General features: G+C 44.5%; 1 protein-coding gene across 7 annotated transcripts in view; it reads right to left on the bottom strand.

Annotated features, from left to right (window-relative positions):
• Window positions 1-492: 492 nt before the first annotated feature.
• The window catches only part of AMBRA1 (autophagy and beclin 1 regulator 1), a 123,951-nt gene continuing 108,264 nt past the window's right edge, over window positions 493-16,179 (bottom strand). For 5 of the 7 annotated variants that reach the window (XM_021533387.4, XM_021533385.4, XM_021533386.4 and 2 more), the window contains 3 exons: window positions 12,416-12,505; window positions 10,701-10,894; window positions 493-2,072 (listed from right to left, as the gene is read on the bottom strand). In XM_021533387.4, the coding sequence (XP_021389062.1) occupies window positions 1,582-2,072; window positions 10,701-10,894; window positions 12,416-12,505 (775 nt within the window). In that variant the 3' untranslated portion in view covers window positions 493-1,581. The remainder of the gene's footprint in view (window positions 2,073-10,700; window positions 10,895-12,415; window positions 12,506-16,179) is intronic. The other 2 variants (XM_085581793.1, XM_021533388.3) reach the window with 2 other exon arrangements.

Raw genomic sequence — 16,179 nt, 5'->3', positions numbered from 1 at the left:
TTTTTTGACTGGGAGCTTGAGTGCTGCCTAATGACAGACTTATTTATTGTAATGTCTTAGCAGCACAGAATCTAGAGGAGCTGGGCAGGAGCACAGCAGCTGCTGGCAGGTGCTCAGACAGCACTGGAAACATCCCTCACACCACAGTGGTAACAGAGGAGTGTGTGCTTTCCTCTATCCAAAACAGCCAGATACTGCAACCCTCTTCTGCATCAAGGGGTCAGCAAGACAGATCACTCTGATTGCCCAAGAGGCAGAGGTGCCTGCTCATCTCCAGACTGGTTAAAATGCAATTTGCAAGCAAGACTCCCAAATGCACCTCCCTATTTCCCAGTTTTGGACTTTCAACTCACAGGCTCCCCTTTCCTATGGGGAAGGGGGTGGTCATCATCTGACATTTGTATGCTGCCTAGAGCTTCTGAGATGGATGTATCTATCCCCAAGGCCAAAGACAGAGACAACCATCACACAAATGAAGACAGGAGGTCAAGCAAGGGTTTGTCATATTTTAATGACATTGATCTTTGGTGTTTCCCTCGTTAGCACTCACACTCTCCCCATACTTCCTCCATAAGCCTGCTAGGGATGGAGAGTTACAAACGAAAAGGAAAATCACATTTGAGACTAAAAACAAAGTATCAGAGCCTTGGCTTCTCCACTAGAAACTACATGTACAAGGTCAAGATTTCACATGCAACACCTTACATCACAGATCCATACCTCACACCCTGGCCTGGAGCTGAAAAGATACTTCCTGCCCCCTGTCAAGGAGGTGCAGCTCAGTCCTGGCACCATGAACTGGGGTGGCTCATTCATGTTAATATTGGCACAGCTTAGAACATCCTTATGTGAACTGCATCCTGATTAGAGAGCAGTAGCCCTTGTCCCTCTACCCATCCATACAGCATCTCTGCTTTGGTTCCTGCCAAGTCCTAAACTAACTCTAAAAAGGAAAGATTCCACCTGTGAGCATATCCTGAGCCATGCATGTTCTGGTGAAGCCCAGTTCTTCCCAGAAAAGCGTAGCATAGGCAGGACTGGTCTCAAAACACCACACTCCGGGGGAGCAGTGCTGTGCTATGGAGAGGGACTGTGGCCTGGAAGACTCCTCCACTCCAGCAACAGCACTGGAGCATCACACCTGGGCTTGCTCAGTACTGCCCGTCTCCAGAAAGATGCTGCATGCCCCCTTCCCTTTCTTCACTCTAGTGATCAGCTCCATGGGTATAAAAGGGCAGGAAAAAGGAAAGGAAAAAGGCTTTACAGAGGATGACACCAAGTTGCAGGGCTTAGCTCAGGGGATGCCATGGGGCTTCAAAATTTGGCTGATGTACAGCAAGGGTGGTTTGTATTCCTGTTAACTCTTCAGCAGTGGGAATGTTGGATGCTAAGTATGCTTTCTTCCCCATGGCTTCCCTTGCAATTCTTATCCCTTCCCCCACCACCCAGGACAGAGAAGCCCTCTGAACCACCAGTATCTTGTTAGAGTCACCCATCCCTGCTCTTCCAGCTCCTGGCCAGCTGTGAGGTACAGGTCTCTGCTGAGCAGTACAAGGGTAGCACCAACACACAATTCAACCTCTACCTGTTCCGCGACTCCCCACTGGTGCTATCATTACTATAGAAGTTGGTACTGTCAGGAAGATGGTTATTGTTAGTTAGGTCACTGTATTCAATTGGTCCCTCGGTGTCCATGGAGGACTGGGCCTGCTCAGGCAGATCCAGGTCACCAGCGCTTTGTCCTTCGCTCCCACTAGGGGCTGTCCGCGGGCTCGGGCCACGCTCCGGCAGCTGCACAGACTCTGACAGGATCCGTCCCTCCAGCTCTGTGCCCAGCTGCTGAGAGGTGGGCTGCTGTGCTGACGTGCCCTCAGCCCCAGTGGGCTCTGTGCCAGTCTGAGAGCTGCGGTGGATCCGGTGGCTCACAATGATGTTGTTGCCAAAGCCGCCCATGGACGCCATGGTGGTGCTCTGCTCCCGCTGAACCACAGCAGTCATGCCACCTTCTGCCATCAGCCTTTGAATCCTGCTCAGGGCATCCTCCCCACTGGCCCCATATTCTGGACCTTCACCTGCAAAAGAAAGCAGAAGCAACTCTGGTGCACAAGGCAAACTACGACACAAAAGAAAGCATGCTGAGTAGTTGCATCATGCAGTGTGCATGTGCTGGGACAGAAGATAGGTTCTATTCCAGACAGAGCCTAGTATTTTATTTTCATAACTTTCCACTTGGTTCAGTATCAAACAAAGGCATTGAATTCTGTCAAGAAAATCTTGGTCACTTCCGCAGGTAACCCTCAGAGACTTACATGTGCAAGCCTTGGAAAAGCAGCTCTTATCTAGCCATAAAGATGGGGGAAACAGTAGTAGTCAAAGAGGCAGGATGCTTTATCACAGCTGTAGAGACAATCCTGCCAGCCCCATGGGGACAGGAAGAGAAACCTCAGTTTGCACTGCAATAAACCAAACATTTCACCATGATGTTAAAGAACCCCATGGCTTTTCCTACTTCAGTTGTATGAGAAGTAGGCAGATGACACACTGCCAATGTCTCCAGTGTCAATCCAGGGAGGACACAATAAGCTGGCCAACAGCAGACAGCAGCTACAGAACATAGCCTTCTACATTAGCTTTGATCAAGTGTGTAGGCTTCTGCTCCCCTTGACTGATATCTTTCAAGGAATACAAAAAAAACATCTCAAGACCTACAGTCTTTGTCTACTCTAATCTCTGAGACTTCCCTTTATAGTCAGGCTGTAGTGAGCTGTGAGAGAACCATCGTCAGATACCTTGGTTGCTCAAGATTACTTCAGGAGAACAAAATCTCACCAAAGAATCGTCCATGTAGGAGATTAAACTACCACGACAGGGAAGTTCATCCCAGTTCAGTTTCTCAACACGCTCCTTTTGCTACAAGCCCTACCCAGAGCATTTGGGGAGAACAATCTGTAATAATAAACTGCTAGAAACATTTCACAGTGGGATCTTGCTGATTCTTATTAAAGAAATAAATCTCACTCCCACCTCTATGAAGCTATCACAGTGCTGATTTGAGGAGAAAGCCGTGAGCTCTCCTGGCACCAAGGAAATGAACACAAATGTCAACAAAGCTAGATGTAGGGAGGAGTTAAAACACAATAAAAACAAAAATGCCACACTGACTAAGAAAACAAAAACATTTGGGGCTGTGGAGTTTAATATTTTAATCCATGATTTGGATGAGGGGATTCTAGTGCACCCTCAGTAAGTTCACAGTTGACAGTAAGTTGGTTGGGAGTGTTGATATGCTGGAAGGTAGAAAGGGTCTGAGGAGGGACCTGGACACACTGGGTCAAGGGCAAAGATCAATTGCATGAGGTTCAACAAGATGCCCTTGAGTCACAACAGTCCCAGGCAGCACTATAGGCTGGGGGAAGAGTGGCTGGAAAGCTGCACAGCAGAAAAGGACCTGAAGGGTGCTGGTCAACAGTGGCTGAGCATGATCCAGTGTGTGTCCAGGTGGCCGAGAAGGCCAATGGCATGATGGCCTGTATCAGCAACAGTGTGACCAGCAGGACCAGGACAGTGACTGCCTCCCTCTACTCAGCACTAGTGAGGCCACGCCTTGAACTCCATGCCCAGTTTTGGGTCCCTCACAAAAAGAAAGGTCATTGAAGTACTGGAGCACATCCAGAGAAGGGCAATGATGCTGGTAAAGAGTCTGGAGCACACATCAAAAGAAGAGCAGCTGAGGGAGCTGGGGTTGTTTAGCCTGGAGAAAAGGAGGCTCAGGGGAGACCTTATCACTCCCTACAATTACCTGTAGGGAGGTGCAGCTAATCTCTTCTCCCAGTTAACCAGCAACCAGATAAGAGGAAATTGGTCTCAAGATGCACCAGGGGAGGTTCAGGGTGGACATTAGGAAGAATTTTTTTCATTGAGATGGTGGTTACTCATTTTAACTGCCTAGGGAAGTGGTGGAGTCACAGTTCCTGGAACTATTCAAGAAATGACTGACCATGGCAATTAGTGCTATAGTTTAATTATATAGTGGTGCTCAGTCAAAGGTTGGACTTGATGATCTCCAACCTAAATGATTGGATGATCATGTATCCAGCATGAGAACTAACATATTCAGCCAAGTCCACACCATGCCACTCGAGAGACATCATGCAGTCAGTCAGTGACAGCTTATTCCCTTCTCTCATGGGCTCAGAGGTACTTGCATCAAGCACTGCCAGTGTTCCTCACCACAGGACACAGTTAATTTCATCCTCAAGTATTCTGCTGACATATTGCCCTCCTGCAGAAATACTATGGACATTAAGACCAATTTACATCTCACCAGTAGTATACGTAGGTTCCTGCTAGGAGTGCAGTAAACCTGCTAAATGCACTATACCTAGCCCCTCAATAAGAGCATCAGTGGGACCACAGAGACACCTGTAACCACATGACAATCTGCAGTACAGCCTAAGAGGAGTGAGCAAGAATACCTCCTGGACAGAGCCTGACCCACAACTCTAGCAGAGAAATCCTATTCAGGATGTGACTGATATGTGGCTGATGCATGAACTAGGAAATTGGCTGACCAGTACAAAGACTGAGGACAGAGGCAGCTATTATACTGGAAAACTCCAGTGCGAAAAACATGCATGCCAAGGAATATTGAAACATTAATCATGAGCAGAACTAAGTGGAAGGTTTGAGAAGCATGGTTTTGGATTCAGTCATCACTTCCTTCTGAGGGCATAGTTGTACTTCATTACCAACCATCTGGCCAGGCTGGAGAGGAAGCTTAAGAAAGCCAAGATTTGCAGCCTGGTCTAGCGACATGCCAGACAGGCCTATCTACACAACTCCTGAAACAGCAGGTACCATGCCCTTGATAGATCACTTACTATGAACTAGTCCAATACAGAAGCACTGGAACAGCAAAACAGCAAGGACTTTCAGCCAGCCAATGCTCCTCAGCATTACAAACACATGCTTCACCACAGCACCCCTTGCTCTTCCCTGCCCCTACATTACCATATGCCATGGCTGAATTTCCAATTGAAGCATCTGCTTGCTCAGAAGACAGGCAAGGGCTGATGCCACAGCAGGAATCAGCAACACATAAGCCTTCAGATCCCAGAGATACAGCAATGTTGGAAATTCCCAGCTCATCAAGAGCCAGAAGTGAGCCTCACCATTCAAGCAGCCAACAAACACCTCTGCTTTGGGGACTGTGGGGATTGTCCTCCCCTTTTCCTCTCAGGTTTCAACAATGACTTTGGCTGACTAGTTCTGAGCAAAGCTTGCTGTGCCATTTGCCTTGAGCTGAGCTACAGCACAGATTCACACACAGACCGTTTCTACTGCCTGGTGACTCCCACATACATTCTTTCACCAGGCTGCCAATGCAGACCACATTAGTATTCAGAGCAAGTGAAATAAGCTGACTTCCATTTGGTGAAGGTTCAGGGTGGGCACACAGGCACTTACCCAAAACAACAGCAATACTGTAAAACCACACCCATTTCAGCTTGCTGCAGTGCTGCGCCCCCACTAATGTTTTCTACTGTAACCAAAGTGACCTTTACAGAGGTCCAAACTCCTGTCTATTCCAAAGACAGAACAAAGCATTACTCTTGAGGGCAATTATCCCAAAGACCAGAGGATTTCTGTCAATGTAGTTGTCTCAAACATTTAACTAAATATTCCCTAGCTAATGCATCTGTTTTTAAAAGTCCTCTATTCTACTCCAGCAACATGAGAATCTGACACAGGCCAAACATCGTGCAAACTTTTGATGGAGTTGGGCGTTAAGGCAGGGTATTTCCACTTCTAAATGCAGTGGACTCTGAAGTACTTATAAGGAGTACAACTTGTTTATCTCTGAGCATGGATGGCACACTCCTGATGAAATGCAAAGTCTACAGAAGCAAGGATGAGATCAGACTCCCTTGTATCTGTGCAATATACTGACATTGCTCTTGAATATTCTTCTGTTTTCAACATTCCTCTTTCTAAAACCAGCAGTAGTTAGGAACCATGTTTGCAAACAAAGCTTCAAAATTAGAACTAACAGTAAGCACTGCAGAGATATCTTAAGTCTTCAGAGAACATGAAATAATAGCTCTGAGGTGTGTAGCTGCCCCACTAATTAAGATGCTCAAAGATAAAAATATCAGCATTTTTACATTAATTCACCCCTTGCATAAGAATAGCAAAGGGAGGGGCACACCACAGTATAACCAGCTATGAATAATTATATCTCCCTTAATGCCACAATAGTTACTTTTCCTTCCAACCAATCCCAGAAACATGTTCACACTTCTTTTCTGAGGTAGTTAATCCAAACAACTCCACAGAACTCACAAAAAATACAACTGCTTTAACTTGTAAGAATTTTCTTTGTAATACCTCACCTTGGCTATTCATAAGTGAAACTTACTTTTGTAATGAGAGTTTAAAAGTAGCCCACATAATTTAATCCCAAGAGACTGAAGTAATTCAGTAGATCACGCTGTAAAGGCTTCCATAGTACATACTTCTAGAACCTAAGTCTATTTTTTAGGTAGTGGTTTTCAGAGGATTTTAAAGAGAAACCAAAATTTGCAGTTCTATAGGACATATGACGCAGATTTTACAGATGGACAGGCAGATGAAAGGCTAAGGGATCTACCCACGTTCCTACTTTGAGAATGAGAGGCAGATCTGGAAGCTGCTCCCTGGTGTCCCAGTTCCCATTTCCACACTAACTGCCCAAAAGTCTCATCACATCTGACAACAGCATTGCAAGAACGTGTTCAGCTAACATAAAACAACATGTTTCTTCTTGTTAGTATTCATGAGGCTCGGCTGGGGACAAAGTATTCCTGCTCAAGCAGCCCCTTGACATGTGTTCCCAATGTCTCAGATTAAATAACTTACATCACATGCAGGCACACTGATTACTTCTAAGTGCTCCTCAGGCATCCTCAGGATGTTTTGCTTGTATCAGGAAAGTTTTGCTTGCATGTGCTGTCTTTTCATTACCAGTAGTTTGAACAGACTGAATCTCACAAACCCAAGCCTTCATTTTACAACCCTCTTCCCTCTCAAATGTATCTGCTCCAACCTCTGAAAGCAGTTGGAACTAAGGGAAATTTATACTGGTTGGTGATAAACACTTCAACCCAACAAGTTAAAAACTGTATATGGCATGACAGTACATATTGCTCCCCCAAAGACAGGTGAAGTAGCAATCCAATAACAGCAAATATTCTGATGGCTACAATTTCAGTAACTCATAACATGTGCCTGCTTGCACAACAAGCACTGAGCTAACTATGTGAATTTTAAGCCCAAAAGACAATGCAGATGGTAGAAAATGAGATGACAATTGCTTTTCAGTCATTTGTTTTTGGTTTTTTTCTCTTTAAAAACTGGATTACCTGAAAGACAGGTAATCTCTCAACAGCCAGGGGACAGCATGGGCCCACTATCAAACACGCGTTCTGCAGCTCTGCAGAGGTCCCTCTCCTCCAGCCTTCAGCAGCTTTGGCACAATTGCAGACCCTACAGTCACTGCCTCTTCCACTATACTCCAAAGATCCAACAGCCTGAACAAGTGGCAATCACAGTCCGACTTGGGCCGTTAAATCTCATTAGGAATTTTCGTTGGATTTTAAGTGAGATTCAATCTCCCAGCTGAATACAGATCCCACTCCTATCATGCCTGTCTATTTGCAAGGAAAACATAGTGTAACGCCCAACAGATTGTTTCTAATTAAGGGTGCCTCAAAGTTACAACTCTATCCTATTTCCACTACGTCTGTCAGCTTAAAAGAATGTAAGAGACAGCTCAAACACTGTTTTAAGCATTTCTTGGTACCCCTCCTAGTTTTATACCAACTCTAACTACCTTTCCTATGGTTTATGTGTGGCATGGGAGCAGAGTTCACAAGTCCGCTATTAACTGCTGCAAAACAGAAAGATTCAGACATTAGAGGGATTCACTTCTAATAAAGTCATCATATACTCATTCCTCCAAAGGAGGTAGAAAGATAATCAGAGCAGCAAAGTCCCCGCAGAGCTTTGCATGAGAAAAGGGAACTATTTATACCCGCACAGAACTTAATTAGATTTCTGATGCAATTCTGCATACTGTCTTTTTTTTTTTTTTTTGTACAGTAAGCATATATCTGCAAAAAATGCCCTGAGCCAGAATTCCCCACAACAGCAGGCCTGACAGGACAGAGGACAGAAACCCATTCTCAGGGTAGCATTAGATTTTTTTTTTAATTTTTTTTTTTTTTAAACTTACAAGGGGTTTTTTCAGTTGGTTGGGGCGAAAAGTTGATAACACTTTCCTTTACATTACTCAGAATCACACTTGATTTATATCCATTCTATTGCTGATAATGCTGCTAAGCCTTTACATAGTGACTTCCATCTTCAAAGCCCCATACAAAACACTAATTAATCTCCACAGCCCCTGGTGTGCTGTGCTATGGGAAGATTTATTCCCATTTAGTAGATGATTAATAATTTGCCCTGGGTCACAATCCAAGTTAGTGGCAGCACATTTCTCAGGTTTTTTTTTTCTTTTCTTTTTGCCCCTGACATCTAGATCATTTATTAGGAAACACAGTTTCCTTTCCAACAGGCAGAGTTACAGTAGATACAATGGGCAAATTAGCCATCACAAGAGCACCACAGCACCTTATCTTACCTGCTGGAACACACAGGATGTGCATCACAGGAGTTGATGATGCTAGGAAAATGGCTGGCTTACCATCACAAGCATCCAGTAATGCTCATGTGTAATGTGAAGCACAAAGATGTAGATGAGCCAGACTACTGCTGCCACAAGTACCTGGCTACCTGCCTACGGTGCTGGTAAAAGCAGAAGAAAATTTGTCTCTCTGCTTCATTTCAGGTCTTTGTACGATTCTTCTATCGTGTTACTATTGATTTTTTTGATCCTTCATCCTCCTGACCATTATAGTCTTCACAGCTCCTTGTTTCAAGTTACTCTTGAGTCCTTACAGAGGAATTTCCACCGAGGATGCAACTGGCATAGGAACTGACCAACAACAGGGTAAAACATCTTGGCTCATCTCTCAGGCATGTGTTTGAACTGCAGTAACTACTTTGTTCCGGGCCCTAATATAGCTGCCAGGAGTGGCAACCCATTTTGCAGGTGTGGCCATTTGCAAGGGGACATGTGGTAAGTCAATGTCTGAGATGGAAATTGCACCAGATGTGGGACTTGTGATCTTCTTCCAAGCAAGAAAGAGAGATGAAGAGAAGTACCTGTCCTAGGCTTGTTATTTACACTCCCTTTCTTTCAAATGTTATGTGTTTTTCTTCTTTGTAGAGATATCCTGCCAAGGTACTGGTAAAGAACAGCCCCCCATCTCATTAGCAGCCTAGTTAAAACTCATGATCTAGATCTGGAAATTGAAAAGTTAGAAAGAACAAGATAAAGAAACTGACAGATGATTGCGGAACAGCAGGAGAGAGAAGTAGTGCTGGAGAACTCTCCTGGTTTAACTGACTCCAAAAGCCTGCAGCATCAGCCATCATGGCCTTGATGCAAGGAGGTCCCACACTGTACCATGCTCTCAGTCTGTGCACCACAGTCAGTAGAAGAACCAGTTCCCACGAGTCCAGCATTTGTCCAGACAGTCTGTGTTCCAGTCTTATTCACACGCCATCAATTGTACTAACCTTCCAGAGAGGTTAATCTCAGCTCTGCTGAGATAAGCAGACGGAAACCCCAGTGGGCAGGAATTTCCCACTTAACTTTGTACAGAAGAGCTGAGATCAGAGAAACAGTAAGCCGTATCACACATGCTGGATACTACACAGCAGAAACTGTGGAAGAGTCACATACCCAAATATGACTTTCAGAATGACAGAGAACAAGCAGGCATACAGGCACACACAGGCAAGTTGTGGGCTGCTTTCCAAAGGAGGTTTATCATGAACCAACAACTTCGAAACAGCCTCCTTGATTTTCTCTTGTCTTTCCTATGTATATACTGCCCAACCCCTACCTAGAAAAGCCTTCAGAGCTGAATGAAAGCACAGTGTTACAGTATTGAGACAAGAAACTTGGATAAATCAATGTTTTCAACAGATTAGTGACTTTGTATAGGAATTGCACAGTAGCTGTTTCCAGCTCCTTACAAGTTGGTACGTTTTCCTGGACTGCTAATCACTAGAGGCATTTTTGTATAGCTGAACTGGGCACTCATCATGTACCTCATCAATCAAACTACACAGAATCCTCAAAGCTGCTTTGTGAAAAGTGATTTACAGTATTTTATTTTGTATCAAAATGTTGAGCTTGTGAAGCCTGCAGACCTTTTGCATAAGTTGAGAGGATCAAGCTGAACAGAGGCAGAAAGGATAACTCTGCAGCTTGCAGCCTTACTGATGGTTAGAAGATCAGGAGATGTGTGAGGAATGAAGACAGTACAGTTGATTCTACAAAGACACAATGATCTGGAGAAGAATGAAATTTCCTTCCTCAAAGCATGTGAAAAAGACAACTTTTCTATTCATATGACCAGAGATTCACTCTCCTGATCACCTATGCTGGCTACAGGCAAATTAGGCTGGAAAAATCTTTGTTGAAGAGATAAAAGGAGTATCCAAATGCACTGACAGGATGTGGAACATATGTAGAAACTCCTAAATCACCAGGTAAACTCTGTCAGATAAACCACTGATTGGTCTCCTACCTTCACCAGTCCCTGCAGAGGCAGATTCCTGCTCCTGTACCTCCCTCTCTGTCTGAGTCTCGGCATTCTGCAGCTGAGGCGCCAAGGTCTGGGTACCCTGTGATGTCACAGAGGTGGGGGGATTTCGGGGTTGTAGGCCTATGGCATTCATCAGGCCCATGTCCCTGTCTGTCCTCCATGTAGCTCTGCTGGTTCTGAAAAGAGAGGAAAAAAAGTAAGACCGGGATCACTGGAGGCAACATGCCCAAGCAAGACTGAAACATGAACATGAGGCTCTTCTTGCCTCCACTCCAACCAGGCACCTGCTTGCCACTATGAGGATGGGGATGAAAGGAATTGTAACCTGCACTTATTTACACACACTGGTCTCTTGAGTTTCAAGCCAACAGAGTCTTAGAGTCCACTCACCCTTCCAGAGAAGCAGCGTGTCTTACAGGCACAGAGAGATATCCCTGCAGCATCATTATTATCGCAGAACAACTGTCTTGGGGCTGAGGAGACAGCACAATGTGCAGTGCAGAAGCACAAACATACACAAACCTTCTGCACAGCAGGGCAGTTTTAACTCCCATGGATGTGGCCTGTATCCTTTCCCTCCTCTGGACTTCCTGGTTTGTAAGTACTGCACATGAATGTACTCCAGCAGGCATTTCTGCCCATTCCAGTCAGACAAGGGAAACCCTGTGTTCTCAAAAGCAAACAACAGGAACCACCTCAAGGCTCATTAGCTTAGACTCGAGCAGCTGAAGCATATGACGTTACAGCTGAACCTTGACAATGCCACGACACTCTTTTCTAAACTGACCCCTAAGTGCTGGGAATGGTTAGGAGATTCAAGGAAAGCCTGCCTCACTTACAACCTTTTCTCCATAAGGCTTTGAAACCTGCTACACTTTTTGCTCTCTCTTTTGAGCTAGTTCATCCTGGACCAGTATTTCTGTCTTCAAGCTGCCATTATACCAGACTGAGTATGTACTGTCAAAAACTTTAGTGGCAATATCCACTCATACAGCAGAGTAAAGAATCTCTACTGCTTATTTTTCATCCACAATCAGACCACGGCTGTAGGACAGCCCAGACATTTGCCCTGTAAACAAGCTCACAACTTCCTTAGTAAGCTAAAGCTCACACCTCAGAAACACAACTATCACCCTCTTGCTGAGAACAGCTGGCTTACAGAGAAATAATTGTCACTATGGCAAGAAGCAATGGACTGCAGCAACACCCTTTTGTTCAGAACAACAACATGGGCATCACTGGACAGACTGAAACAGCCAATGGGCACATCAAGGAATTTAGCTTTATTTTTAGAGCTTATTACTGAGAAACAACCACAACAAGCAATTAAAAAGATGAAAATCAATCACCAGGTTGGCATTATTTGCCCTTTTCTCTGCCAACTCCCCTGTTCTTCAGTTACCTTCCAAAGACCATTTGCTTTACATGGTGTTTTTGATGTATCAAGCCCCACGTGTTCCTCCCACAGCTGTTACTGGGGCCCTGAATGACACATGTACTTTACTATCATTGGCAGTTTTGGGGACTGAATGTCACTTGCTGGAAGAAGGCAAGGTGACCCAACCAGGCAATGCCAAAGAGCGAGAAAATTGCATATTTAAAGCTGCCAGTGGTAAGGGAAGAAAGAAGTGATGTCAGAGCTAACAAAAACAGCAGAAAGGGTCAGGTCTCTCTAACCCAACACCCAGGAGACTCACCCGGGCCGCTCACTCCTACTGCTGGAATGCACAGTGAAGACATTCTCATTCAGCTGGTCCCAGTGGTACTCAACTCCAGAGTTTAAGGCCCTTAAAATGCCAAAGAAGGAAAAAATATTAGCATGACAGGACACTGTTCAAGCCAGCACATATTATACCCCCGCAACATGAAGAATAGTGTTGATTCCTGCCCTACAGATACTGCAGATCTAGCTCAGTTCACATTTTCATTAAAAGGGTTTATCACCATAAACCACCTTGCAAACATAGAGTGCTGTATTACCAGATTACTCTGGAATATTCCACTCATTCTAATTCAGTATTAGCACCAAGACACAGCAACAGGAGCAGAGAGATTTTCAGAAAATTAAGACATATAACTGTGTGTATTAAATCAGGTTACCCTAACTCCAAGTGACTAAACAAAGAATTCGAGTGGAAAGGCCAATTCTCCCTGTGGTGTCTGCAAGCACTTCCTGCACTAGGTAATGGTCAATAGACACTGCTCTTATTCAACATTTAATTTTTTTGCAAATGATTCTCATTCTCCCTATAAATAATCTTTATACATCCCTCTCACTGGCAGCCACTGTGGAGCAATGACAGATGTAGAGGACATTTTAACAAGTTTCCAAAGAAGAGCTTATACTGCATCAACAGCATGTGTGTCTAAAAAGTCCAAACTTCAGTTTTACATCTAATGCTAATAAGTATAATTAAACCACCAATGGTCTGGAAACCTCTCACACAGAATTTCCTCAAAAGAGACACTAAGTCAGAGCTTACTACTCACAGGAACAGACAAGGTTACCAACCATTGCTGAAGACAAGAGGCAATCACCATTATAATGCTGCAAGTACACATCCCACAAAGAAGAGGATGAGAGCGAATCCAGCTTACTCTGTGCCATACAGAAATGTCACAGGACAGACACTCATTATGCAGTCCAAGGCAGCATAGAGATCCCCCACCTACTGCTGTGTTCCACCTTCAGAAGCACTCTGGGCTGCATTAGCATGGAAGGCACTTTCTGGAGTGCTTTGCCACACCATACTGACAGCTCATATGAGCTGTCTAAGAGTTTTGAAATGGTGCTGTGTACCACCACATGGTTGCTGGACTGCACACACCTGATGGTGCTGGGTGGAGAGCTAGCAGCACTGTGCAGTGGTCACAGCAAGGTAAGTGGAGGGGGAAAAGCCCCAAACCAACAAAATAAGACCTGTGTAGACAGGGAACTGTGTCTGAAGAGCTGGACTTCCATCACACTGCAGACAGGCTCAGAATTAGCGGTAGTCCTATAATCTGAAGAAAGTATTCACAGAACATAATTGGTAGTTGGGTGTGTTTTGTGCCCTTTGAGATGCCTCAGCAGAATTGGCAAGAACCCCAGCTCAGAGGATGCTGCAGGTCAGACATACTGCAATGGGAAAGCAATATGTACAGGAGGTCTGGGGCTAGGCTGCCAGGACGACAGCACCCCAGGTTAGGACCCAGGGTGAGAGATGAACAAAATTAGGTCAACAAAATCACACATGGAGGCTACAGGGCTTTTTTTTTTTTTTTTTTTTTTTTTGTGCTGAGCTAGTCCTGTGCTGTATTATAACCCATGAAAGCAGCTGCCAGCGAGATGCCGATTTACAAAGGTTTCTGAGTTTACTGACAGATGGTAACTTGTCACTAAAACTGCCAGTCCCTCTGGCTGCTCCATCCTCTGCCTAATATACTGGCTGAGGATTAGCTGTCACACTTTGCTGTCTGTGAAGCAGCACAGTCCCTAGGCAAGAGAGACTTTCTGACCTCGTAGTCAAAATTTCCATAAAAAGTCTAATGTGCTTGGTATCTGCATCTATTGAACAACAGAGCTAAGCTGACCTGTGCTCTTTTCCCTCTTCTTCCACATGCCTTCATGTTTCCCAAAGAACATGGTCCCCCACGGCCATATAAATGACTTGTATTTCTTGCCAGTGTGTGCCTTACTTGTCTTTGCCAGCTCTCATGACAAGAAACCAGAAGACCACAAAGCTTCCCCCAGGTCAAGATGGGAGCTGACAATACCATATTTCCTCTCCTCTCCAAACATCATGTTCCTGTAATATACAGAAAGTCCAGCTCCTGCACACACACTTCTTTGAGTGGATCATTTTCACTTCTACAAAGCATCATGGTACCAAGCTGACATGCAGTACAACCATGAAAAGCTCCTGACCATGCTCCTACCTATTCGGCAGAGTTTCACTACTGTACAGTTGGGTTGTTGGACTGCAAAGTCCACTCTAACTTCATGCTGTCAGTTTGCACATGGTTAAATCAACAGGCATTCAATTTAATGCATAACTTTTCATATTGATTTTAAACACTGCCATTTATCAGCTGAGCTTCATTGCCAGGGTCCTATTAGCTATTCCTTTACTGCCAGAAAATCAAGGGATTGTCCTTGCTTCCCTAGAAGGAGGACCTGTAACAGATGGTGCCACTGCTCTAGCTGCTGACTCTGGGAACACCGATAAACAGGCTTAGGCCAAGGTCACTACACTTGGCCATGATGGGAGTTCAACATTCTCAGCACCACTTTAACCTGGTTTTCCAGCTTGGTTTAGTTTTACCTTTATATATTGGATGTTCTTTTGCCCCTGCTGGGCAGAAGAAGTGGCTCAGAATAAAAAGCTGGCACTCCCTGCAGCAGCAAGCATCTTTGCTGATACCTTTCAATAGTCTCTTCCTTTGGCCAGCTACACAACTTACCCTTTTCCCAGCTCTACCTCTTGCAAAAGCCATAAGGCCCTCAGCACCATCTCTGTCCTCTTTTGTATGCATCTGTGCACCTCTGAGCTGGAATCCACATTGGTCTCTCTACAGCCCTAAGATCAGTATCAAGATTGCTCCTGATTAGGTTTTCCAGCCTTTAGATGACTGATTGAGCCTGTAGAAGAGATGTTTCAGACCACATCAAGATACAGTGATGAGAGCATGCACATGAACTTAACAGAAGGCACTGGTACATACCTTCTATATGAAGATCATAATATCTCTTCTTAATGAATCAAAATTTCATCAAAGAAAGACTGCTATTGTGAGGGCTAAATGCCAGTTTTAACACCATGTTTGCATTAGAAACTTGATCACATAATCACACCTTAAACTTCAGTACACAAGATGTGTGTGACAACCACAATTACCTTGGTTTAAATCAGATTTTCAATTAAGCTTATGGCTTGCTCTGGTTTAGCCACACCTATTTAAAATAGTGCAATCTCCCTTTTCAGAAAGCCTAAAGGTTTTTTAGCTCCCATTGCAAAACACTGCTTGAATTTTGTAAATGAGCAGCCTTTCACAGTACGTTTCCCAGGAGATTTGCAAATCAAGGCCTGACAATTCACTCCAAAGAAGCAGAGCTTACACTGGAGAAATGAATATTTTTCAGGTAACATAAGCATTTAACTTTTGCTTCATCAAACTCTAGACATAGAAATGCTAGAAGCATTTTACATTTTTCAAGGCATAAGGTAGAAGCTCTGTGTAACATGGAGCCACTTGGATGTGGATGCAGTAAAAAGGACATTTGTTGCCCAGGGCTTCAGGGTGAAAAATTGCAATTCTCTGCACTGTGTCAGTCATGGACAGTGAAGTCCACTTAGTCAAGTTCTTACTTTCTTCCCTTTTATGGCTGTCACTAAGCTCTCTAAGCCCTCCCTGGAAATTTCCATTAGCTTTGTTATATGCAGAGCTGCTCAGAGCCTGGATTTCCCAGCAGGGATCTGTT

The sequence above is a fragment of the Lonchura striata genome, chromosome 5, assembly GCF_050655825.1.
Source record: "Lonchura striata isolate lonStrDom1 chromosome 5, ASM5065582v1, whole genome shotgun sequence".
Taxonomy (NCBI): domain Eukaryota; kingdom Metazoa; phylum Chordata; class Aves; order Passeriformes; family Estrildidae; genus Lonchura; species Lonchura striata.
Note: the sequence above shows the minus strand (reverse complement) of the source record. Positions and strands in the feature narration are given on the sequence as shown.